General features: G+C 38.2%; 1 protein-coding gene and 1 long non-coding RNA gene across 5 annotated transcripts in view; one reads left to right on the forward strand and one right to left on the reverse strand.

Annotated features, from left to right (window-relative positions):
* Positions 1-24,871, forward strand: part of LOC143657392 (uncharacterized) — a 115,361-nt gene that overhangs the window by 2,209 nt on the left and 88,281 nt on the right. The window lies entirely within an intron of this gene.
* Positions 243-24,832, reverse strand: ZNF620 (zinc finger protein 620). Of its 3 annotated transcripts, none has more exons than XM_077129722.1 (5): positions 24,562-24,832; positions 24,358-24,404; positions 8,170-8,296; positions 7,576-7,689; positions 243-5,228 (listed from the first exon to the last, which is right to left on the reverse strand). In XM_077129722.1, exons 2-5 carry the CDS (start codon positions 24,379-24,381, stop codon positions 4,222-4,224), a joined length of 1,272 nt encoding a protein of 423 aa, XP_076985837.1. In that variant the 5' UTR covers positions 24,382-24,404; positions 24,562-24,832; the 3' UTR covers positions 243-4,221. The 3 variants fall into 3 exon arrangements, with proteins under 3 accessions (XP_076985837.1, XP_076985838.1, XP_076985836.1); XM_077129723.1 differs by lacking the exons at positions 24,358-24,404; positions 24,562-24,832 and adding exons at positions 9,176-9,296; positions 9,614-10,034; XM_077129721.1 differs by lacking the exons at positions 24,358-24,404; positions 24,562-24,832 and having other exon boundaries at positions 8,170-8,856.

Here is a 24,871-nt window from a genome sequence, read left to right on the forward strand (position 1 = left end):
TTTATTATGGCATTTAGTATTCATCAAATATTATAGATGAAGGGTCAGAAAACTCAAGCCAGTTCCAACCTGCTGCCTGATTTTTAAATTTTCTTGCAGTTGAACTTATTTTAATAAAATCAGAATATGCACAGCAGTATTACCATCTAAACTAATAGAAAAAGCAGTTACTAAAGCTACAGTGACTTGAGGTTCAGTCTTTACATTCAACAAGTTTAAATCCATTCTTACATGATTTTTTTAAACCTTATTAACTGAAAATATTGCTTGCTGATAAAACTTGCTCAAATGATATTGCTGAATATACAAGTCACCGACTTTGCCAATACAACAAAGATAACCAAATGTTTGAGGATTTTAATGTGCCAGACATTCACTGAAAAAATACACAACTAAACAAAACTCATGCAACAGACACCTGAGAATACGGACACTTCATTTTGAAGTGTTTCATTAATATCTTAAGTGTGTCAAAACCTTGGCATGTTTTAATTTCAAGTTGCCAATTTTGTTTTTACTAACATGAGAAAGTTATGGCTACACTGCCAATGCCAGCTCTGCTTAATTTGACTTAAGAGTTTAATATGACAACATAAAAGCTTACACTACCCTGAAATATATAATTTCACGCATACGGTGACATTCAGCATTCAAGTGCCAGTATTTTTGTACTATAAAAAACATGGAAAAGTACAAGTGTTGGAGAGGATGTGGAGAAAGAGAAACACTCATTCATCGCTGGTGGGATGTAAAATGGTCCAGCTGCTGTGGAAGACAGTTTGGTAGTTCCTCAGAAAGTTAAATTTAGAACCATATAACTCAACAATCACTTCTAGTTATATACGCAAAATAATTGAAAGCAAGGACTTGAACAGATATTTGTACACCAGTGTTTGTAGCGGTATTATTCACAATTGTCGAAAGATGAAAGCAACCCAACTGTCATCAACTACAGAATGAATAAACAAAATCTGGTATATACACAAATAGAATATTATTCACCCATTAAAAGGAATGGAGTTCTGATACATGGCAACAATATGGATGAACCCTGAAGAAATCATGTTGAGTGAAATAAGCCAGACACAAATGGACAAATATTGTATGATCTCAACAATATGAAATATGAGAAATAAAAAAATTGTAGAGTCAGAATTTAGAATATGGTGACCAGGGGCTGGGGTGGGAGAGGTAACAGGGTGTTAATACTTAAAATATATAATTTTTATTTCGGATGACAGAAAAGTTTTGGTAAAGGATGGTGGTGATGGTAGCACAACATTGTGAACATAACTGCACTGAAATATATATTTGAATGTGGTTAAAAGGGGAAATTTTAGGTTACAAGAATACATTTTAAAAATAATTTATAGAACTTTACAACACAACAGTGACCCCTAAAGCAAACCATGGACTGTAGTTAATAGTACAGTTATAAAAATGTTCTCCATCAATTGTAACAAATGTACCATACTAATGCAATGTGCATTATAGGGTGGCATATGGGAACGCTGTATTTTATGTATGACTTTTCTGTAAACCTAGAATTTCTTTAATTAAAATTAAAAATTTTAAAAATTTTCTTTATTCCAATGTAAAAAAAAATGAATGAATATAATTCACCATATTAACAGACCAAGAGAAGTGAAAACACATATCATTACAAAGACTGAACACCAATGTTCATAACAGCTTTATTTGTAATCGCTAAAATCTGGAAATAAGCCAATTATCCTTCAACAGGTGTGCCAGTTTGAAAGAATGTATGTACCCTAAAAAAGCCATGTTTTAATCCTAATCCCATTGTATAAAGGCGGCCTTTTCTTCTAATAATTATTCAGCACTGTATGTTTGAAACTTTAATCAGATCATTTCCCTGGAAATGTGACTCAATCAGGAGTGGTTGTTAAGCTGGATTAGGTGGAGATGTGTCTCTACCCATTCCAGGTGGATCTTGATTAGTTTACTGGAATCCTATAAAAGAGGAAACATTTTGAAAAAAGGAGAGATTGAGAGAGCAGAGAATGACGTAGCCACGAGACGCAGAGAATCCACCAGCCAGTGACCTTTGGAGATGAAGAAGGAAAACACCTCCTGGGTAGCTTCATGCAGGAAACCAGGAGAGAATGCTAGCAGATGACCCGTGTTTGCCACGTGCCTTTCCAGATGAGACAGAAACCCTGTCTCGGCCTTCTTGAACCAAGCCTTCTTGAATCAAGCCTTCTTGAACATCAGCCTTCTTGAACCAAGCTATCTTTCCCTGGATGCCTTAGATTGGACATTTCTATAGACTTGTTTTAAGTGGGACATTTTCTCAGCCTTAGAACTGTAAACTACCAACTTATTAAATTCCCATTTTTAAAAACAATTCCATTTCTGGTATATTGTATTCCGGCAGCTAGCAAACTAGAACAACAGGTGAATGAACAAACTGCTATATCCATATAGTGGGAATATTACTCAATACTAGAAAGACATGTACTATTGATATATGCAACATGGTTGAATCTTAAAATAATTATGCTAAGTGAAAGATACCAGACCCAAAAAAAAGTACACACAGTGTGATTCCCTTTATATAAAATTCTAAAAAAGGAAAATTGAGCCTCAGTAACAACAGTTTGGTAGTTTCCTGGTGAGGGATAAGAAAAAGGGACTCCATAGGGAGACAAGCAATGTTTGGGGGGGGAGGAGTTGATGGCTATATTGATTGTAATGATTATTTGGGTGTATACATCAAAACTATCAATGGCAATATAATACTAGTTAACTTTTTTTTATAGTTTAGTATGTACCAGTCACTTGTCTAAGCACTCTACAGGTATTAATGATGCATGTAATACTCAACAGAAATCTATGAGGTAGGTCAATTGTTAGCCCCACTTTACAGATAAGAAAATAAGCACACAGAGTTTCTGTAATTTAACCAAGGTCACATAACCTGGGACTAAAGTCTGTCTCACTCTGTACTAACCACGACCCTCTTTTCCTGAAATAGGCAAAATCAAGCTGTCTGCAAACGTAGATGCTAAAACAAAACACATCCTCCCTCATTTCCACAGATAACAGAAAATAATGGTAGTTTCTTCCATGATCATTAAAAAATAATAACTAGATGAAGTTGCAGAGAAATGTTTCTTGCTTTGAGGTCAGTTGGAATGGCAATGAGATATATCCATTTAAGACAACTAGGCCTGAGCCAAAGGTACAAATGGCAAGAAAGCCATATGTGGAAGGAAGACTCCAAGGAGTGGTGACAAGTAGAAAACAGAGGCAATTTCTGAGCAAACAATACTTAGGACATAGTCACCATAAGGACTTGGAGCCTTGCATATGAATATCAGTATATAACCTGACTTTTGCAAAGGCACAGATAAGTGAGTGGTTAAGAAGAGTAACAGCAAAGTAAGAAGTAGGGTAGATGGGTACTGCACCTGAGGTAGGTCTCTGTAAATTTGCACTCTATTAGGAATGTATTCCAAGATGCCAATGGCTCCATTCAAGCACAGGGGCCCTCTGTTTCTGAGTTTGGGAGACTTCTGATATATAGGTTGTAACAGAGTGTCCAGAGATCTTTCTCTTTCCTGGTTTACCCACTTCTTTGGTGGTACACATAAGACAAAGGATGGGAAATAAAAGTTTTGAGATCTAAGGGGTCTGAAAATGCCTATACCCTCACAATTGAGGCTATAAAATTCTGGAAGGAAAATAATTTTCCCCCCAGAATTTTGATGGCATACACCAAAGATGAGATATCTGTTGCTATTCTTATTCCTTGTCTTTGGTTTTCTCTCTTTAGAAAGCTTTACATCTCCTGTTTATATGTTTTGTGTGTGTGTGTTTTGAGAATTCACAGTGATGTTCTTTGATGTGGGCTCCCTCACCCACTCATCTTGCTGGGCATTCAGTGTATCTTTCAACTGGGAAACGTAACATTTCCTTTTATGTTAGTAAATTTTCAGTATTATTTTGTTTTGCTTGCCTTTTATACTTGTAAAGAATGTTCATGTCCAGAAAAGAATGGTTGAGAGAATTTGAGGAAGAGTTCACGATGAAAGTTGAGACAGGTAAAGAAGCAGGCATTCTGGATATGCAGCACTGTGGGAACAGAGGCATGATGGTAAGAATTAGCACAGTCCCGGAAGATTGACATTGACACAACAGAAGAGCATGAAATTGTGGAGCAACAAAGAGAGGCAGGGTGGGCCTAGCTGTGGACGGCTATTCTTGCACAGGTGTCTTCTCAATGTGTAGTTTTTGATGGAGAATGAACCTTCCACACCAGCTGAAGGCTTTCCTACACACCTTACACTCATATGGTTTCTCACCAGTGTGAACTCGCTTGTGCTGAACAAGAGTTATTTTCTGATTGAACGCCTTTCCACACTCCTTACATTCAAAGGGTTTCTCACCAGTATGAATTCGCTGGTGCTGAGTCAAGGCTGTGTTGGAGCTTAAATGTTTCCCACAGTCTTTACATTCATATGGTTTCTCCCCCGTGTGCATTCGCTGATGAACAATAAAGCTTGAGCTACAACTGAATGTTTTCCAACATTCTTGACATTCATAAAGTTTCTCTCCAGTGTGGAATCTCTGGTGCTGAAGGAACACTGAGCTGCTACTGAAAGCCTTCCCACATTCCTTACATTCATAGGGCTTCTCTCCAGTGTGGATTCTGTGATGCTGAATCAAGGCTGTGTCCGAACTTAAACCTTTCCCACACTCTTTACATTTAAATGGTTTCTTTCCAGTGTGAATTATCTGATGGCGAATAAGTAATGAATTATATTTGAAGTCTTTTCCACATTCTTTGCATCCGTAAGACTTTTCACCAGTATGATGTCTCTGATGTTGATGAAAGTCCACCATTCTACTGAAATATCTGTCACATTTTCCACATTCATAACATATTTGACTAGTAGGAACTGTCTGATTTTTAGTAAGGTGTGTGTGGACATGAACGTTTTTTCCTAATTTGTCACACTTCTTCCTGTTTTCAACAGCACAGATCCCATGAGGCTCGGCAGACACAATTGTGAACACTCTTCTCTTTGACTTGGACTTCTTAACTGTCCAGTGACTGTGTTGCTTTTCTAGGCTGCTCTCAAAGTCAGGATACTGAGGAACATTTCCTAACAGCCCTCCTGATGTCAGTCTGTGGGACTCTGTAGCTTTGGAAATGTGTGGCTTTAGAGTTGGTTTTCCCTTCTCAATTCCAGTCTTATCTCCTGGTATCACACAAAGAGAAAACAAATTTTAGCCTCCCTGATGGCACAATAAGAAAATACCAATGCCGGAGAAGAAACTGGATCAAGTGGTTCTAATTTGCCCCAAGTATATGGATATTTTCCAATATGCCAAAAAAATGGCTACTAAAAGTCATCACACAATGGTGCCCTACCAGTGAAATAAAGACTGGGGGAGACAGGCAAACAAGGCAAGCAAGGCCAGAAGGCATTTTCATAGAAAGTATGAAGACTAGGAAGCAGCAAACACTATTAATCAAGGTAAGAAGATCAAGTGAAAAGTGAATGGGTTGATAAAGTATGTCACCTAGAGAAGTGAGGCGAAAGACCACTGTAGCAGTTAGATTCTGGTGTCAACTTGGCCAGGTGATGGTGCCCAGCTGTTATGTTGCTGTGGACTTAAATCATCAGCATGTGAAATTCATCTATGGTTGATGCCATCCATGGTTAGCTAAGTGGAGTGCAATGAGTAAGGCTTAAAAGGAGAAGTCAGAGAGAAACAGCTCAACCCACTTCAGCTCAGAGCTCAGAGCCGACACAGACCCAGACATTTGAAAATGTAGAAAGGAATTACTGTGGGGAAAGCCATTTGAACCCAGAAGCCAAGAGAAAAGCCCAGCAGAAGTTGCCTTCCCATGTGACAGGGAAAGCCAGCTGTCTTTCCTCTAAGGAACTGTAAATTTGTAACTAAATAAATTCCCTTTAGAAAAGCCAATCCATCTCAGGTGTACTGCATTCCAGCAGCCTTAGAAAACTAAAACAACCATGAAGATTAGAAAAGAAAGGACAGGTTGAACAGCTCAAACGCTACAAATTGTGGATCTCATGGCCCAACCACTAAGCTGTAAAGCCATTTAAAATTCCTTAAGAGCTGCTTATTTTAAAACATATCCATGTCATACTCTGAAAAGAGTATCAAGTTGGCTCTAGTAAAAGCTGGTTTGGAAAGCAGCAGGCTGCTATGTTATGGCTAAAGGGACCACACATGGCCAACACCAAAGCATCTAGAATAAAGAGTAAAACTTGGAAGAGTGTCTCTAAAATAAAAGAGAACTGGGAATGTGAAGAACCCTTCCAAAAATAGATAGCAGTGTCAGAGAGGACCAGGTAGCAGGATTTTTCCCTAAAAGGCCATACGGGATGTAATATAGTTTAATGCCATAGTATGGAATATAGAATTCTAAACTAACATATTAAAAAAGGGGAAAAACAAAGTCTATTTTCTCTCCACTACTGATGCCTTTAAGAGGCTAATAAAATCTTCCTCAGTGCAGCAGGGCAGAATTTTTTTTTCTTGTACGCTATATGATGGGGGTCACATTTCATTCTTTTTCCATGTAAGTATCCCATTACTGCAGCACCATTTGTTGAATTTTTTGTTTATTAATCCTTTGTTTTTAAAAGCAAAATGTTTAGTACATATTTTTTACCCAGATAGCCTGAAGTCCTAATCTTATCCAAAAAGACCCAACATTAACACAAGGGTGGTGGCATTCTCATAAGAAATGGGCATTCTCTGCAAAGACTATGAAGAACATAAGAAATATGAACAGACAGAACAGGGGTGAAGCAGAATAAGAGGAGCAATAAAATATACTATATATTTTTTAAATTATATTAGCACCTTTCAAAATGAGAAAGCTATTCACATCTAATTTACACTCAAGTTTTCATTCAAAAGTTCATCTGTTAAAAATGTTTTAGAAAGTATGTGTATGCAGAGTCGGGGTGGAGATAAAACAAGACTGGCAAGATATTGATAACTGTTGAGACTGGGTGAGGGATATTTAGGGTACCTTGTGCTGGTGTCTGCATATATTTGAAATCCTCCATTTTAAGTATGATTTTTTAAAGTCAATGTTTGTGTACTCACAATTTAATTGTCCAAAGAAACAATATACTCTGATACGTGGCTGGCCAAATAGGCCCCCAGAACACTATTTTTCTTATAAGGTGGTTGGCATCCTTAACTCTACAGAAACAAACTGATGGAAGATAAAATATTTCCATGAGACAGGGAAGGTAGGAGCTAGTTTAAAAGTTTCTCAGTCAGAAAGTCTCCCCTGAAGGGTGGTAAGGTAGAGAGCCAAAGAGGAACATGTGATGATATCTTGAGCTGTGCCTTTCTTGTAAGAAACTAGCCCTTCCCCACCTGAAGTAGGTCACTACCATGACCCCAGAGAATCGCATGTGACAATTCCACAAGAAATAAAGCTGTTTGCTCCCCCATGCTGGTCATCCAAGAAAAAAAATACTTCTTACATGTTAGACTGTGAAAACAAGAAAGCAAGCCTAGCAAAAAAGGTAGCTGGTAGGTTCTCTTGCTCACCTGGACAGACATCTCGGAGGACCTCCCTGTCCACAGGTTCCCAGGGATCAAGGCCCCATGGTAATTCCCCTTGCTCCAGCTGGGAGACCAGAACAGGTCTATTGAGTGGAAAAACTGTTCAGGGAGAAAGAAATAGAAACAAAAAGATAAAAGGAATCACGATGCTGGGTCTCCTTTCAGCCCTCTTTATTTTTCTCTGCTAAGCCAGATGGGGAGAGACAAAGTACAGTCAGGAAAAAACTTGATAGCCAGTGCCATGTAAGAGGACAGGAAATTCCTACAAAGGAGGACAGAGTCCCAGAATAATCCCACATTCACATCAAGGAATCCAAAACTTCGGAGAACTGGGAAGATGCAGGCACAAAGGGTTCCCAAGAGCTCCTCATTTCCCTCCTTGTTTGCAGCAAAACCCAAACATGGAGCTAGAGCAACAGCTATTTTAAAACCTGGGAACCCAGGGTTCTCATTAGTAACTTCTGGGGAGCTTAGGCTTTGGAACAATATTCCCTGAGGGTTATCAGAGACTCCACAAAGTCTAAGGAAGAAAGAAGCCAGGATTCTCAAAGGGCAGAGGCAGAGAAAGGAGTGTCTTACCCAGGGAAGCTATGTTTGCATAATTGTCCAGCATCACCTCCCTGTACAGGGCTTTCTGTTCAGGGTCCAGGATGGCCCACTGATTCTGGGTGAAGTACAAAGCCACATCTTCAAAGGTCACTGGCTCCTGAAAAAACAGGTTCCTGCTCAAATACTGTGTGAGGACAAAGAACAGCCTAAGCAGTGAGGCAGAGACCTGCTGGGTCTGATGGTATTTCCAATTCAGAGTCATCCAGCCCCTCACCAAGGGCCGCCACAGTTGCCCTCATGAACAGAGGAGTCATAAGACTGTACCCGTTTGTGGTCATCCCAAGCAAATAGCCCTTCCTTCTCTCGACAGTCTCTGCATCAGTTCTACTGTGCCCTGCTCTATGTGCTTGTCTATCCCTCTGGCTCCTTCCCCCCACATAAATTTCATGTGCACAAGCACGGGGCATCTGTATAAGCACAACCAACAACAATTTCACACTCATCTCGACTCCCTCTCAAATCACCACTAAAGTGAGAGTAAGACAACAGAACAACAAAAAAAGTCAAAATAGACTAGAGGTGTTGAACAGAATTTTAGAAGGCAGAAAAAACTGAATCTTAACTGCTGAGGGAAGGAGAAGCAAACAAAGAGGGGGCCAATTAATACTATAAGACCAAGGACAAGGATTTGTTAAGTATGCATTACTATTTATAACTTGGTATTCTATATGTTTAAAAGCACCACAGTGGGGGGACAGCTTACAAAGAACTTCAGACAATAAATGAAAAATGTCTAAATAAAGGTGTCACTGAGAAGTCTCAGAAGATTGAGAGTACATAGATGATCCTAAAGGACTCCAAAGGAGAAAAAATAGTTCACATTTGAAGATAGGAAGTCAGGATAGTGACAGACTAAACAGCAGAAGTTAAAGGAGAAATACTTTTCAAAATGCTAGAGCAAACTTCCACTTCTCATTAAGATGGAGTTACAGGGATTAGATTTACCCTCCCAACTGAACAACATGAGACAAATTACCTGAAACAATGGTTTTCAAGATGGTGGCCAACAGGCAACAAAGGACAGTGATCCGTGAGAGATGGGAAACGAGGTAAGCCCCACAATTCTCCAAGCTTACTACTTTGCAAGAGTTTCCAGGCTGCAACACAGGGAGAAGGAAATAAGGCAAAGTCCAGAAGATTCCCCGGCAGAGTCCAGAAAGACAGCTGTATAGAACAGATTACCAGAGAGGAGAGAGCTGCACAGAGAAAGAATTCCAATGATCTACCAAAGGACCCCCTCAAGTATTCAACAATGTACTGATCAGTGCATGGCTGTGAGAAAACTACCCGAGGTCACTGTTTTGTTTTGCTGAAGCTGTTGGAAGGTAATATACCAGAAATTACAAATAGGTTACAAATTTACAGTTCTAAAGCCATGAAAATGTCCAGATTTAAGGCATCAACAAGATGATACCTGGACTCTGAAGAAAGGCCACCAAGTATCTGGAACACTTCTGCCAGCTGTGAAGGATGGCATGTGGCTGGCGTCTGCTGGTTCTTGTTCCCAGTTCATTGCTTTCAGCTTCTGATTCCAGTGGTCCTGCGGATCTACTCTTAGCATCTCTAGGGCATTTCTCTCTTCAGTTCTATGGGGTCTCAGCTTCTCTGGGGCAAACTATGGATTTAATCTCTTAGCTTCTATCAGGTCTCTCCAGATTCTGAATCCTTCAGGTTCAGCAAGTCCTTGCTTAGCATCTCTTGGGTTGTTTCTATCTCCATGCATCTGTCCTTTCTCCAAAATGTCTCTCTTTTAAAGGGCTCCACTAAGCAGATTAAGACCCACCTTGAATGAGTGGAGTCACATCTCCATGGAAATAACCTAATCAAGAGGTTGCACCCAAAAAGACTAGATTAAAAGAACATGGCTTAGGCGGGCCACCGTGCCTCAGCAGGCAAGAATGCTCACCTGCATGCCAGAGGACCCAGGTTCGATTCCCAGTGCCTGCGTATGTAAAAAAAAAAAAAAAAAGAAAAAGAAAGAACATGGCTTTTCTGGGGTACGTAATTGTTTCAAACCAGCACGGTTAGAAAAAGAATCATTTGAAAGAGCTGGAGGGAACAATGTCCCAGGCTCACACATTGATGGAGAAAGTGCCTGTTCCCACCAGCCAGACTGGAAAAACTCACAATTCAAGGGGCAATGGATAGAGTACTCCGGAAAATCTTACCTCAGTGATGGAGAATAAGTGTCCCTAAAGTGAGCACTGCTCCAGATCCTACTAACAAATCATAAAAGCAAGACCAGAAAGAAACAAATTATTTCCAAACAACAGAACTGTATTCCATAAAATGCTCAAGATATTTATAGTAATGTAAAATTACTTAACCCCACAAAGGATAGATCAAGTCTACTTAAAATTTAGGCCTAAGAGTCACCCCCAAGAGAGCCTCTTTTGTTGCTCAGATGTGGCCTCTCTCTCCAGGCAACATGACGAGCAGTCTCACCACCCTCCCCCTCTGTCATGGTTAGGGACAGGTGTCAACTTGGCCAAGTTGTGGTACCTGTTCATCTGATTGGGCAAGCGCTGGCCTGTCTGTTGCAATGAGGATATTTCATAGGATTAGATCATGATCACGTCAGCTACATCCACAGCTGATTCCATTTGTAATCAGCCAAAGGGGAGTGTCTTCTGCAATTAGTGATGCTAAATCCAATCATGGGAAGCCTTTTAAGGAGGACTCAGAGGAGACAGGTTGCATTCCTGCTTTGGCTGGTGAGCCTCTCCTGTGGAGTTCATCCAGGCCATCCATTGGAGTCATCGGCTTCGCAGCCTGCCCTGTGGATTTTGGACTCTGCACTCCTACGGTCACGTGAGACACTTTCATAAATTTTATATTTGCAAGTGTTCCCTGTTGATTCTGTTTCTCTAGAGAACCCTAACTAATACACCCTCTTTGCGTGGGACATGACTCCCAGGGGTGTGGACCTTCCTGGCAACGTGGGACAGAAATCCTGGAATCAGCTGAGACTCAGCATCAAGGGACTGAGAAAAACCCTAGAATAAGCTGAGAATTAACATCAAGGGATTGAGAGAACCTTCTTGACCAAAGGGGAAAGAGTGAAATGAGACTAAGTGTCAATGGCTGAGAGATTCCAAACAGAGTCGAGAGGTTATCCTGGAGGTTATTCTTACGCATTAAGTAGATATCACCTTGTTGTTCAAGATGTAGTGGAGAGGCTGGAGGGAACAGCCTGAAAATGTAGAGCTGTGTTCCAGTAGCCATGTTTCTTGATGATGACTGAACAATGATATAGCTTTCACAATGAGACTCTGTGAATGTGAAAACCTTGAGTCTGATGCTCCTGTTAGCTACTATATCAACAGAAGAGTAGAACATATGGAATAAAAATAAATAATATGGGGGAACAAATGTTAAAATAAATTTAGTTTGAAATGCTAGTGGTAAATGAAAGCGAGGGGTAAGGGGTATGGTATGTATAATCTTTTTTTTTCTCTATTATCGTTTTACTTATTTTTCTGTTGTCTTTTTATTTCTTTTTCTAAATTGATGCAAATGTTCTAAGAAATGATGAATATGCAACTATGTGATGATATTAAGAATTACTGATTGTATATGTAGAATGAAATGATATCTTAATGTTTTGTTTAATTTTTTTTAATTAATAAGAAAAAGTTAAAACAATCCAGAGGGGATGCAAGGGTAGTTCAGTGGTAGAATTCTCGCCTGCCATGCGGGAGACCCAGGTTCCATTCCCAGCCCATGCACTTCCCAACAAACAAAGAAATGAACAAAAACAACAAACAATTTAACAAATGGTGCTGCAAAAACTGGATACTCACAAGGAAAAAGAATGAAATGTGACTCCACCATACAACATACAAAAAAACCCCCAGAACTGACACAAATGTTAGAAGGATATGAATACAGTCATTATAGCTGTATTCCACATGTTCAAAGAGATAGAGATATAGAATATGTTAAAAGGCCCAAATCAAATTGTTAGATATGAAAATGACAATCTCTGAGATGAAAAACTATACTTCTTGGCAAATTAAACTTTGCAGAAGAAAAGACTGGTGAACTTAAAGACACAGCAATACAAAGTATCCAAAATGAAACAAGGAGAGAAAACAGAAGGCAAAAAGAACAGATCATCAGATGTGGGACAACATCAAGAAGCCCAATATCAATATACAGGCAACTGGAGTCCCTGAAGATGACAGAGAAGAAGAGAGAAAAAAACATTTCAGTAAATAATGGCTGAAAAATGTTCCAAACTTTATGAAAAATATAACCACAAATCAAAGATACTCACTGACCTAAGCACAAGAAACATGAGAAAACTATACTAAGTTACATAATTGACAAATTGACCCAAATCAGTAATAGAGCATATCTTTTAAAAAGCAAGAGGGAATAAAAAGACATGTTATCTAAAGAACAAGGATAAAAGTGACTTAAAAGTTCTCATAAGAAATACAAGAAAACAGTGGAGCAACATCTTTAAAGCCCTGAAAGAAAATGTAACTGTCAATCTAAAATTCTGTACTTAGCAAAAATGTCTTTTAAAAGCAAAGGTGATAACTATAATATAATAATGTTAGAAGACTGAATGAAGCTGAATGTGAGAATGATAGCAAGAGGAGTCCTGGGGGTACAAATGAAATCAGAAGGAAAGATAGACGATAAAGACTGAGATGGTATAATCTAGGAATGCCTAGAGTGTATAATGACAGTGACTAAATATACAGATTTAAAAATGTTTTTGCATGAGGAAGGAAGACAAAGGAATGTCAATACTGCAGGGTGTTGAAAATAGATGGTAATTAATATTTTAAAACTTTAACTTTTGCATGAGAATAAAGCAAAAATGTTTATTTGGTACAAAATTTATATTTTGACTAGTGCATTTTCTAATATAATTTATGTGGACAGCTTAACTGAACACTATAATACTTGGAACCTTGAGTAGGGCATGAGATTTTTTAAGTTTGTCCAGAGTGATGTCCCGATAAATCCCAGAGTGATTTGAACAGTGAATAAAAAAGTATTTGCGAAGTCCCCTTGGGGGAATGGTGAGAAAGGGAGAAAATTCAACTTCCCCAAGTGGAGGAATTCTAGATATTCTTACAAGTAATGGGAACAACCAAAGCAATAGGCTGAGCCCCCAATCTTGGGATTTGTTCATGTGAAACTTAACCCCACAAAGGATAGGCTAAGCCTACTTAAAATTAGTCCTAAGTGTCACCCCCAAGAGAACCTCTTTTGTTGCTCAGATGTGGCTTCTCTCTCTCTCAGCCAACATGACAAGGAAACTCACTGCCCTCCCCCTGTCTACGTGGGACATGACTCCCAGGGGTGTGGACCTTCCTGGCAATGTGGGACAGAAATCCTAGAATGAGCTGGAACTTAGCATAAAGGGATTGAGGAAAATTTCTCGACCAAAAGGGGGAAGAGTGAAATGAGACAAAATAAAGTGTCAATGGCTGGAAGATTCCAAACAGAGTCAACAGGTTATCCTGGAGGTAATTCTTACACATTTAATAACTATCACCTGTTTAGTTAAGGTGTAATGGAGAGGCTGGTGGGGAACTGCCTGAAAATGTAGAGCTGTGCTCCAGTAGCCATGTTTCTTGAAGATGATTGTATAATGATAGAGCTTTTGCAGTGTGACTGTGTGATTGTGAAAACCTTGTGTCTGATGCTCCTTTTATCTACCTTATCGACAGATGAGTAAAACATATGGATTAAAAATAAAGGGGCGGGCCGCGGTGGCTCAGCGGGCAAAGTGCTTGCCTGCTATGCCGGAGGACCTCGGTTCGATTCCCGGCCCCAGCCCATGTAACAAAAACAAAAAAACAAAATACAATAAAACAAGAAAATGTTTAAAGATGTTTCCCTTTCTTCCTTCCTTCCTTCCTTCTATCCTTCCTTCCTTCTCTCTGTCTTTCCTTTAAAAAAAAAATAAATAAATAAATAAATTAATTAATTAATAACAGGAACAATTATTAAAATAAATTTAGTAGATCGAAATGCTAGTGATCAATGAAAGGGATGGAAAAAAAAAAAGCAAAGGTGAGGGCGGTGCGATAGTGGCTCAGTGGCAGAATTTTTACCTGTCTTGCTGGAGACCCAGGTTCAATTCCCAGTACCTGCCCATGCAAAAAAAAAAAAGAAAGAAAGAAAGAAAAAAAATGCAAAGGTGAGGTGATGTCATACAAATGTCAAAGGTAGGGAGTTACAGAAATTGATCACTCCTCTAAAGTAACAACTAACCTGACAGAAACTTTTTCAGAAATCTGGAATCTAATCAAGAACTTAAAAACCTGAGGGGAGCTTAAAGATGAAAGAAGCTGGTTAATTTTGTAGGAAAGTGTTTTGGGGGTTTTATTTGCCTATCTGCCCTCCCCCATTGCCAACCATGGAGGTGGTTGTGGGAAAGCAGCCCATGTTCCAAGTCAGCTTGCTTGTGCAGAAAGGGGCAAAACAGACCTTGTTCTCAAAGAGCTGTAACTGTACATTTTCAAACCTGCTGGGCAGGTCTCTGAGGGATTGGCATAGGACTTGCCTTTGTTTCATCCTCCTTGGAAATCTCTCTGGGCTAGAACCACCTCCTGAGAGGCATCTGTCACATTTACTAGCTGCAGCAACCTGGCACGAATAGCATATTGAGAAAGCAACAAAAACACTAAAAAGGCTAGGAAAAGAGATGCATGGGAGAATAAGGGCTTTGAAAAGCTTCCATGAACATGAGGGAATCCAGAAGGCCCCACATATGTCCAGGGCTAGATTCACGTCCAGAAAAGATTTGAGAAGCCCTAGACTTTCACTTCTGGCTGATGTTTAGGTACTATGTGAGCAGGAAATGAAAGCTAAGGCAGAAGTATAAACAGCCTGGCTAAGTGTTGTACAAATGCACAAATTCAGAGTCAATCTGCAGAAACCAAGAGAGTACTTTTGTTGTGTTTTTTAAATTTTCTTTTGGCTCCTGGTATTTATGAAAATCTGTGTCAAATTGCTGACTACCAAGCTAACAAAGCAGACTTCAGTGACCACTCATAACAAAGAAAACAGTCTTTACAAAAATAACATAGAAAACTCAGTAAACAACAAACATAACCCACAATAAGCAGCAACAGCAAACCTGTAGAGAAGGGGGAATCTGATCTCCAGTGTTACCAAATTGGTATATTCAGAATGTTCAGTTTTCAACAACAACAAAAAATTACAAGGTATGAAAAGAAACAAGAAGTATATGCCATTAATAGGAAAAAAAAGAAATTAACAAGAAATTTTGGATGTCTTGGAAGTCATCCAAACATTGGACTTACTAGACAAAGACATTAAATCAACAGTCTTAAACATCCTCAGAGAGCTAAAGGAAACCATGAACAAAGAACTAAAAGAAGGCAGGAGGAAAGATTTCCCAACAAATAGAGAATATCAGTAAAGAGATAAATTATTAAGAAGGAGGAGGAGGAGTAGCAGCAGCACCACCACTGCCACCACACAGAAATCCTGAGTCTGAAAAATTCACTAGAGGGGTTCAACAGCAGATTTAGGAGGTACAAGAAACAATGAGTGAAATTGGAAATCCATTGCTTGAAATCATCCAATTTCAGAGACAGAAAGAAAAAAGAATAAAAAAAAAAAAGAACAGAGCCTAAGGAACCTGTTGAACACCGTCAAGCAAATAAGCCTATGCATAATGATGTCCCAAATAGATAAGAGAGAGAGAAATAGGGAAGAAAGCATAATTTTAAAAATTATGTTTTTCAAATTTGATGAAAAACAAATGTACACATCCAAGTAGCTCAAAACAACCCAAGTAGGTTAAACACAAAGAGATCCACATCAAGATATAACTAAAATGTCAAAAGCCAAACAAAGAGAGAATCTTGAAAGTAGCAAGTGACTTGTTACATATAAGGGATCCTCAATAAGATTAACAGCTGATTTTTCATCAGAAACCATGGAGACCAGAAGGCAACGGGATGTCATATTTAAATTGCTGACAGAAAAATAACTGTTTAGCAAGAATTTTATATCCAGCAAAGCTCTCCTTCTAAAAATGAAAGAGAAACTAACACATCCCATATAAACAAAAGCTAAGGGAGTTTGTTCCTGGTGAACCTCCCCTATAAGAAATGCTAAAGCAAGTCCTTGAGCCTAATGTGAAATGACACTAACTAATTCAAAGTCATACAAAGAATTAAATGACATCTGTAAAGGTATGTACATAGGTAAATAAAAAGCCAGTATAATTGTGTTTTTGGTTTGTTAACACCTCAACATATTCTTCTCAAGTGCACAGAGAACATTCTTCAGGATAGACCATATGTTAAGACACAACAAGACTCATAAATTTAAAAAAACTGAATTCACTGATGTATGTTTTCAGATGTCATTGTAATGAAGCTGGAAATCAGTAACAGTATGAAAATTGGAAAATTAACAAATGTGGAAATTTAATAATATACTTTTAAACAACCAATCAGGCAAAGAAAAAAAAAATCACAGAAAAATTAGGACACATTCTGAGTCTAAAGAAAACGAAAACACAAAATATCAAAACTATGGGATGCAGAAAAAGCAGTGCCCAGAGAGAAAGTTAAAGCTATAAAGGGCTATATTTAAAAAGAGAAAAGATTTCAAATCTATAACCTAATTATACAGGAAATAGAAATTAGAAAGGAATTAGAAAAAGAAGAGCAAACAAAACCAAAAGCTAGCAAAAGCTTCTCTAGAGAGAAGATAAACAGTACAAAAACAATAGACAGAATAATGAAACCAAAAGTTGGTTCTTTGAAAAGATTAGCAAAATTGACAAACCTTTAGCAGGACTGACAAAGGGAAAAAGAAGATGCAAATTTCTAAAATAAAAAATGAAAACTGGCACTTTACCACCAATCTTACAGAATTTAAAAGATTCAAAGAAGATAACTATGAACTATTGTAAACCAACAAATTAAATAACCCACGTGAAATGGACAAATTCTGAATAGGATATAACTACAAAAATTGACTCAACAAGAAACAGAAAATCCAAAGAGACTTATAAAATATAAAGATATTGAATCAGTAATAAAAAAACCTCCCAACAAAGAATACTTCAGGACCAGAATCTTCACCGATGAAGTTTACCAGACATTTAAAGAAGTATTAACACCAATACTTCTCAAACTCTTCCAAAAACGAAGAAGGAACACTTCCTAACTTTGTCTATGAGGCCAGCATTAGCTTGATACCAAAGCCTGACAAAGACACTGCAAGAAAAGAAAACCACAGGCCAAAATACTTATGAAAATAGATTTTAAAAAACTCCTCGACAAAATATGAGCCAATCAAATCCACATAAAATTATACTAAATCTACATAAAAGTATACTAAAGAGACTACTAGAAGGATATTCCTGGATTTATCCCAGGAATACAAGGGCAGATCAACATAAGAAAATCAATCAATGTAATACACCACATTAAATAGAACAGGGGGATGGGGGGAAGGACACATGATCTTCTCAATTAGTGTACAAAAAGTACCTGACAAAATCCAATAACTGTTCATGATTAAAAAACACTCAACAATTAGAAATAGAAGGCAACTTCCTCAACAAGAAAAAGGGCATTTGTGAAAAACCGCAATGATACAAGACTGAAGTTTCCTCCACAGATAAGGAACAAGACAAGAGTGCCTGCTTTCACTACTACTATTCAACATTGTACTGGAAGTTCTAGCCATAGCCATTAGATAAGAGGCATCCAAATTGGAAAGAAGTAAAGGTATCTCTATTTTTAAATTACTTGATTCTATATACAGGCATACCTCACATTATTGTTTCACTTTATTACACTTTGCAGATACTGTACATTTTACAAATTGAAGGTTTGTGACCCCTGCATCAAACAAGTCTATCAGCATAATTTGTCAAAGAGTATGTGCTCACTTCCTGTCTCTGTGTCAAATTCTGGTAATTTTCGCAATATTTCAAACTTATTACTATATGTGTTATGTTGATCTGTGGTTAGTGATCTTTGATGTTACTACTGTAATTGTTTTGGAGCACCCACAAACCATGCCCATATAAAAAGACAAAGTTAATAAATGTTTTTGTGTTCTGACTGCTCTGCCAATTGACAATTGCCCCATCTCTCTCCTTCCTCAGAACTCCCTATTTCCTGAGACACAACAATACTGAAATTAGGCCAATTAATCCTGCAATATAGGTTATCAGGGTATAGAGCATGGGCAGAGATTAGACAATTTATGATTAAGGGGTACTGAATGTTCAATAAGGCTTATTGTAAAGGTTCCTAGATTGTAAGCCCCTACAGTGGTCACATCTCTTCCTGAGGTTTAACTGTTTAATTCTAAATTCTGAGATGCTGAGCTCTTTGTGTATAACATGGTAGTTCTCTGGAACTTCAGGTATCTGTGTGACATCTGAAATTCAGAGTTAAAGTTCTACAGCTCTGAAAGTCAGCATTATACTCCATACACCAACTGCTAAAGAAATGAAAATGAGGTCAGACTTCAATTAGAGATATGCATGAAATGGACTTGATTAGAACTAAGGTAAATCAGAATACAGGGTAAAGGATGATATTGACATATCTTAAAACTTCAACTTCTGTGTGAGACCAAAGGAAAAGATGATTATTTGATACAAAATTTATATTTTCTATAGCACACTAACTAATTTAACACGTATGGCCAGTTGATTTAAACAAATTTACATGGAACCTAGAATAGGGAATGAGATCTTATTATTCTGTATTAATCTAATACTCCAATACATTCCAGAGAATAAAAAATATTCTCTTGCAGAAAATAAAGTATATGCAAAGTCTCCTTGAGGGACTGGGGGAAAATATGAATATATTAAACTTCCCCACTTAGGAAATTCCTGATATTCTTGCAAGCATTGGGGACTACCAATTTAATAAGTTGAGCCCTCAGTCTTGGGGCTTGCCCTTAGGAAACTTATTCCTGCAAAGAAAAAGCTAAGCCAATTTAGAATTATGCCTAGTAGTCACCCCCAGAGAACCTCTTTTGTTGCTCAGATGTGGCCTCCCTCCTGAAGCCAACTCTGCAAATAAACTTGCTATCCTCCCCCATATGTGAGACATGACTCCCAGGGGGTAAGTCTCCCTGGCAACATGGGACTTGACTTCTAGAGATGAACCTGGCCCTGGAATTGTGGGATAGAGAATGCCTTCTTGACAAAAGGGGGGAAAAATAAGATAAAGAATGAAACAAAATAAATCTATCAGTGACTAAGATATTTCAAATAGAGTCAAAAGGTCATTATAGAAGTTATTCTTATGCATTATATAGATATTTCTCTTTAGTTTCTAGTGTATTAGAATAGTTAGAAGGAAATACATGTAACTGTTGAACTGCAATCCAGTATCCAGTAGACATGATTCTTAATCACTGTATAACTATATAAGCTTTTATCACGTGACTGTGTAATTATGGAAGCCTTGTGACTGATACTCCCTTTAACTAGTATATGGGCAGATAAGTAATAAAATAAAGACACAAATAAATAATAAGGAGGGGATAAGAGGTATGGGATGTTTGGAGGTTCTTTTATCTTCTTATTTTTTTTTTGGAGTAATGAAAATGTTCTAAAATTGACTGTGGTGATGAATGCACAACTGTACGATGATACTGTGAGCCACTAATTATATGTTCTGGATGGATTACATTGTATGTGAATATCTCAATAAAATTGCATTTAAAAAATCACCTTGTTTAATAGCCTCTAAGTAAAGGAAGACTCATACATTTCTCACTTTAAATAAAAAGCTAGAAATTAAGCTTAATCAGGAAGGCATGTTGAAAACTGAGATAGGCTGAAAGCCAGGCCTCTTTTGCCAAACAGTTAACCAGGTTTTGAATGTGAAGGAAAAAACTTGAAGGAAATTAAATGTGCTACTCCAGGGAATACAGGAATGCTAAGAGCACAAAACAGCCTTATTGCTGATATGAAGAAAGTTTGAGTGGTCTGGAGAAAGATCAAACCAGCCACAATATTTCCTTAAGCCAAGACCTAATCCAGAGCCCTAACTCTGATTCTGTGAAAATTCAAACAGGTGAGGAAGCTGCAGAATAAAAATATGAATATAGCAGAGGTTGATTCATGAGGTTTAATTAAAAAAAGCCATCTCCATAACATAAAAAAGCAAGTTGAAGCAGAAAGTGCTGATACAGACGCTGCAGCAACTTATCCAGACGATCTGGCTAAGATCATGATGAAGGTGGTTACACTAAACAACAAATTTTCAATGTAGATGAAACAGCCTTCCATTGGAAGAAGATGCCATATAGGACTTTTGTAGCTACAGAAGAGAAGTCAATGCCTGCCTTCAAGGCTTCAAGGACAGACTGACTCCTTTTTAGGGGTAAACATAGCCAGTTAATTTAAGTTAAAGCCACTGCTCATTTACTATCCTGAAAATCCTAGAGCCCTTAAGAATTATGCTAAATCTATTCTGCCTGAACAACGAAGTATGATGACAGCACATCTGTTTACAACATGGTTTACTAGATATTCTAAGCCCACCGTTGAGATCTATTACTCAGAAAAAAAGAGTACTTTCAAAATACCACTGCTCTTTTACAATGCACCTGACTTCTCAAGAGCTGGGGGTGGGGAGATGGGGGCAGCTCATGCCTGCCAACACGACAAACCATTCAGCAGCCCTTGAATCAAGAAGTAATTTTGAGTTTGAAGTCATTATTAAAGAAATGTATTTCATAAAGCATAATGGCCATAGATAGTGATTCCTCTGATGGATCTGATGATTCCTTTGATGGATCTAGGCAAAGTCAACTGAAAAACTTCTGGAAAGGGTTCACCATTCTGGATGCCATTAACAATATTCGTGGATTTATGGTGGAGGTCAATAATAGCAACATTAAGAGTATTTGGAAGAAGTTCATTCCAACACTCATTGATGACTATGATGGGTTCAAGACCTCAGTAGAGGAAGTCACTGCAGGTGTGGTGGAAAAGAGCAAGAGAACCAGAATTAGAAGTGAGGCCCAAAAATATGATTGAATCTCTGCAATCTCATGATAAAAATTTAGCTTCTTATGGTTGAGCAAAGAAAGTGGTTTCCTGAGACAGAATCTACTCCTGGTAAAAATGCTGTGAGTGCTGTTGAAATGACAGCAAAGGCTTTAGAATATTCTATAATCTTAGTTGATAAACCAGCAGCAGGGTTGGAGCGGATTGACTCCAATTTTGAAAAGAAGTTCTATTCTGATAAAATGCTATAAAACAGCACTGCATGCTCCAGAGAAATCCTTCATGATAGGAAGAGTCAATCAATGCAGCAAACTTCACTGTTTTTCTGTTTTAAGAAACTGTCACAATTACCCCAACCTTCAGTAATCACTACTCTCATCAGTCAGTAGCCATGGACATTGAGGCAAGACCATTCACCAGCAAAAAGATTATGATTCACTGAAGTCTCAGGTGATGGTTGGCATTTTTAACAATAAAGGATTTTTAAAATTAAGGTACGTACATTGTTGTTGTCTTTTAGAAACAAATATTGTAACCTTAAAAGACTACATGTAGTGAAAATATAACTTTTATATGCACTGGGAAACAAAATAATTTGTGTGACTCACTTTATTGTAATACTTGTTTATTGTGGTGGTCTGGAACCAAATCTGCAATATCTCCAAGATATGCCTGTATAGAAAAACCCTAAAGAATGCACAAACAAAAAACCCTGAGCTAATAAATGAATTCACCAAAGGTGTAGAGTACAAGATCAACACTTAAAAATCACTTATATTTACAACACTAGCAAAGGACAACCAAAAAGGAAATTGGGAAAACTATTCCATTTAAAAATACCATTAAAAAGAATAAAATACATAGGTATAAATTTAACTAAGGAGGTGCAGGTCTTGTGTTGCAATAGTCTTGCACACTGAAAACTACAAAGAATTGCTGAAAGAAATTCAAGACCTAAATAAATGGAACAGTATTCTGTGTTCATGGATTGGAAGACTTACTGTTGTTCAGATAGCAATACTACCCAAAGTGATCTACAAATTCAGTGCATATCTATCAAAATCCTAACAGCTCTTTTTTTTTTTTTGGCATGGGCAGGTACTGAGAATAGAACTCAGGTCTCTGGCATGACAAGCAAGAATTCTGCCACTGAGCCACCGTCACACTGCCCTAGGCAACCGATTTTTGACAAAGGTATCAACATCATTCAGTGGGGAAGAATAGTCTTTTCAACAAATAGTGCTGGGAATACTGTATATCCCCATACAAAAGAATAAAGATGGACCCATACCTCACATCATATACAAAAATGAACTAAAAATGGGTCAAAGACCTAGATATTAGAGCCAAAGCTTTAGAAGAAAACTTAGGGTAAATTTTTTATGATCTTAGATTTAGTAATCGTTTCTTAGATATGATAGCAAATGCACAAGTAAAAAAATACATAAATTGGATTTCATCAAAATTAAAAAATTTTGTGCATCAAAGGACATTAAAAGAAAGTAAAAGAGAAAATATACAGAACAGTCTAAAATATTTGGAATTATCTGATAATTCCACACCTTATCTGATAAGGTATCCAGAATATCTATTAAAAAATAGTTTTAAAAAAAACTTCAAACAACCAAAATCAACACCGAAATAAAAAATGAGCAAAACACTTGAATAGACATTTCTTCAAAGATCTGCAAATGGCCAATAAGCACATGAAAAGATGCTGAACATCATTAACCAACAGAAAAATGCAAATCAAAACCACCATGTGTTACTACATTTCAAACCCATTCTTAAAAAGTGGAAAATAACCAGCATTGGCAAGGATATGGGGAAACTGGAACCCTCATACATTGCTGGTGGGAATATAAAATCACACAGCCACTGTGGAAAAGTTTGGAGGCCCCTCTCAAAGTTAAACATAAAGTTACCATACGACCCAGTAATTCCACTCCTGATTATATAAACAAAACAAATGAAAGCAGGTATCCAATCACTACCCAAAAGGCAGACATAACCCAAATATTCATCAACTGATTGATGGATAAAAAAATATGGTAGATCCATACAATGAAAAAGTATTCAGCCATCAAAAGTTCTCATACATGCTACATAATGGATGAATATTATTGTTGAATAAGTGCAAGAAACTACATATAAAAGGGCACATATCATATAATTCCACTTTTACGAAATATCCAAAATGGGCAAATCTATAGAGACAGAAACCTATTAAAAGTTGCTAGGGGCTGGGAGCAGGGATAAATGGGAAGTGTTTCAGTGGGCACAAGCTTATTTTTGGGGTGATCAACTGTTGTGTAACTAAATAGTGGTGATGGTTACACAACATTGTAAATGTACTAAATGTCACTAAATTGTACACTTTCAAAATATTATGTTGTATTAAACTGCAATTATTTCAATTTTTGAAAAAAGTTTGGAAACAAGTATGCAAGGAAAAAAGACACATGCAATGCTTTTATTCAATTAAAAAAAAAACTCTTAGCAACTTGGAATAGAAGGTAAATTCCTCAAATTTACTAAAAAATAAAAACCCTAGAGTGAATATCACATGGAGAAAAACAAGGCGTGTGCTCTAACGTGAGGAATAAGATGAGGATATCAGTTCTCACCACTTCTAATAAATATTGAAATGAAGGTTCTAGCCAGTGCAAGAAAAAAAAAGGCGTCCAGACTGGTATGGAAGAAGTAAAACCCGGCTTTATTCATTGATGACATGTATATGTAAAAAATCAATGGAACCTACCAAAAAAAGTCACTAGAACTGCTTTGTCTAATGAAAGACCTCTCCAATCTTATGGATGCGGGTAGGAGTGGTCTTCGTTGTAGGCTGACATGCAGTTTTCCATTTTTCAGGAAAATTTTGAGGCCCAGGCGCCAATCGCCAAATCTGTCCCAATCAATTCCCATGTTCGCCTGTTCCTTCCATACCAATCATCTCATACATCTCATAGTTTGGACATTCTCACCTCTCCAGACCTCCCCGTTCCCGTCGCCCGCAAATACACAAGACAGTGACTGATGCTCAGTGGAAGGCACAGGCTTAGCTAGTCAAGTCTGACACCTGCTTTCTCCTGACAGCTGTGGAGAGTGGGGATGGGGAGGTGAAACACGGACACTGAGGATAGATGCTCGCTCACCTGGCGCCAAGCAGTCTGGAGCATCGCTGGCGTCCCCGCTTCACACACTGCCCTCGGGGTTCGGAAAAGTGAGAATAAGAGAAAAGAAAGAGAAGTGAGACAGAGAACAGAGAGAGGCACGTGTGAGATCGATATTCCGCGGCACCACACACATGCCTGCCTGCTGCCCGCGTCGGGCTTCTCTCCACCCCACCACTCCCTCACCTCGAAAACACAGGACCTCGGTTCGCGGGCCCGGAGAAAACGACCGGATTAATCAGGCAGCCGCGAACGCCGGGCGGCGCAGGCGCAAAGGAGCCCTGGGAACGCTAACCCCCGCTCGCTGGTGGGAAAACTTCGTCCGCCTCAGCCGGAACTGCGTCATCTAGCGACCCTCCTCTCTAGACACTGGGACCAAATGGTTTACCGCTCCTGCTCTTTGGTCGGTCCTGCGAACAACGTGAACCACAGGTGCTGGTCCTAGGCTGGCGCGTTTGCTCTCCAGCAGTTGCTGTCTGGCCTGTTAAGGCCACAG

The sequence above is a fragment of the Tamandua tetradactyla genome, chromosome 15 (assembly GCF_023851605.1).
Source record: "Tamandua tetradactyla isolate mTamTet1 chromosome 15, mTamTet1.pri, whole genome shotgun sequence".
Taxonomy (NCBI): Eukaryota; Metazoa; Chordata; class Mammalia; order Pilosa; family Myrmecophagidae; genus Tamandua; species Tamandua tetradactyla.

Excerpts from the sequence above, each read along its gene's own strand:
- ZNF620 (XM_077129721.1), bottom strand. The coding sequence starts at position 8,401 with ATGACTCTGAATTGGAAATACCATCAGACCCAGCAGGTCTCTGCCTCA. Across the intron at positions 7,690-8,169 it reads TGCAAACATAGCTTCCCTGG|TTTTTCCACTCAATAGACCT; the intron begins GTAAGACACTCC and ends CTCCCTGAACAG. Across the intron at positions 5,229-7,575 it reads CCTCCGAGATGTCTGTCCAG|GAGATAAGACTGGAATTGAG; the intron begins GTGAGCAAGAGA and ends GTGTGATACCAG.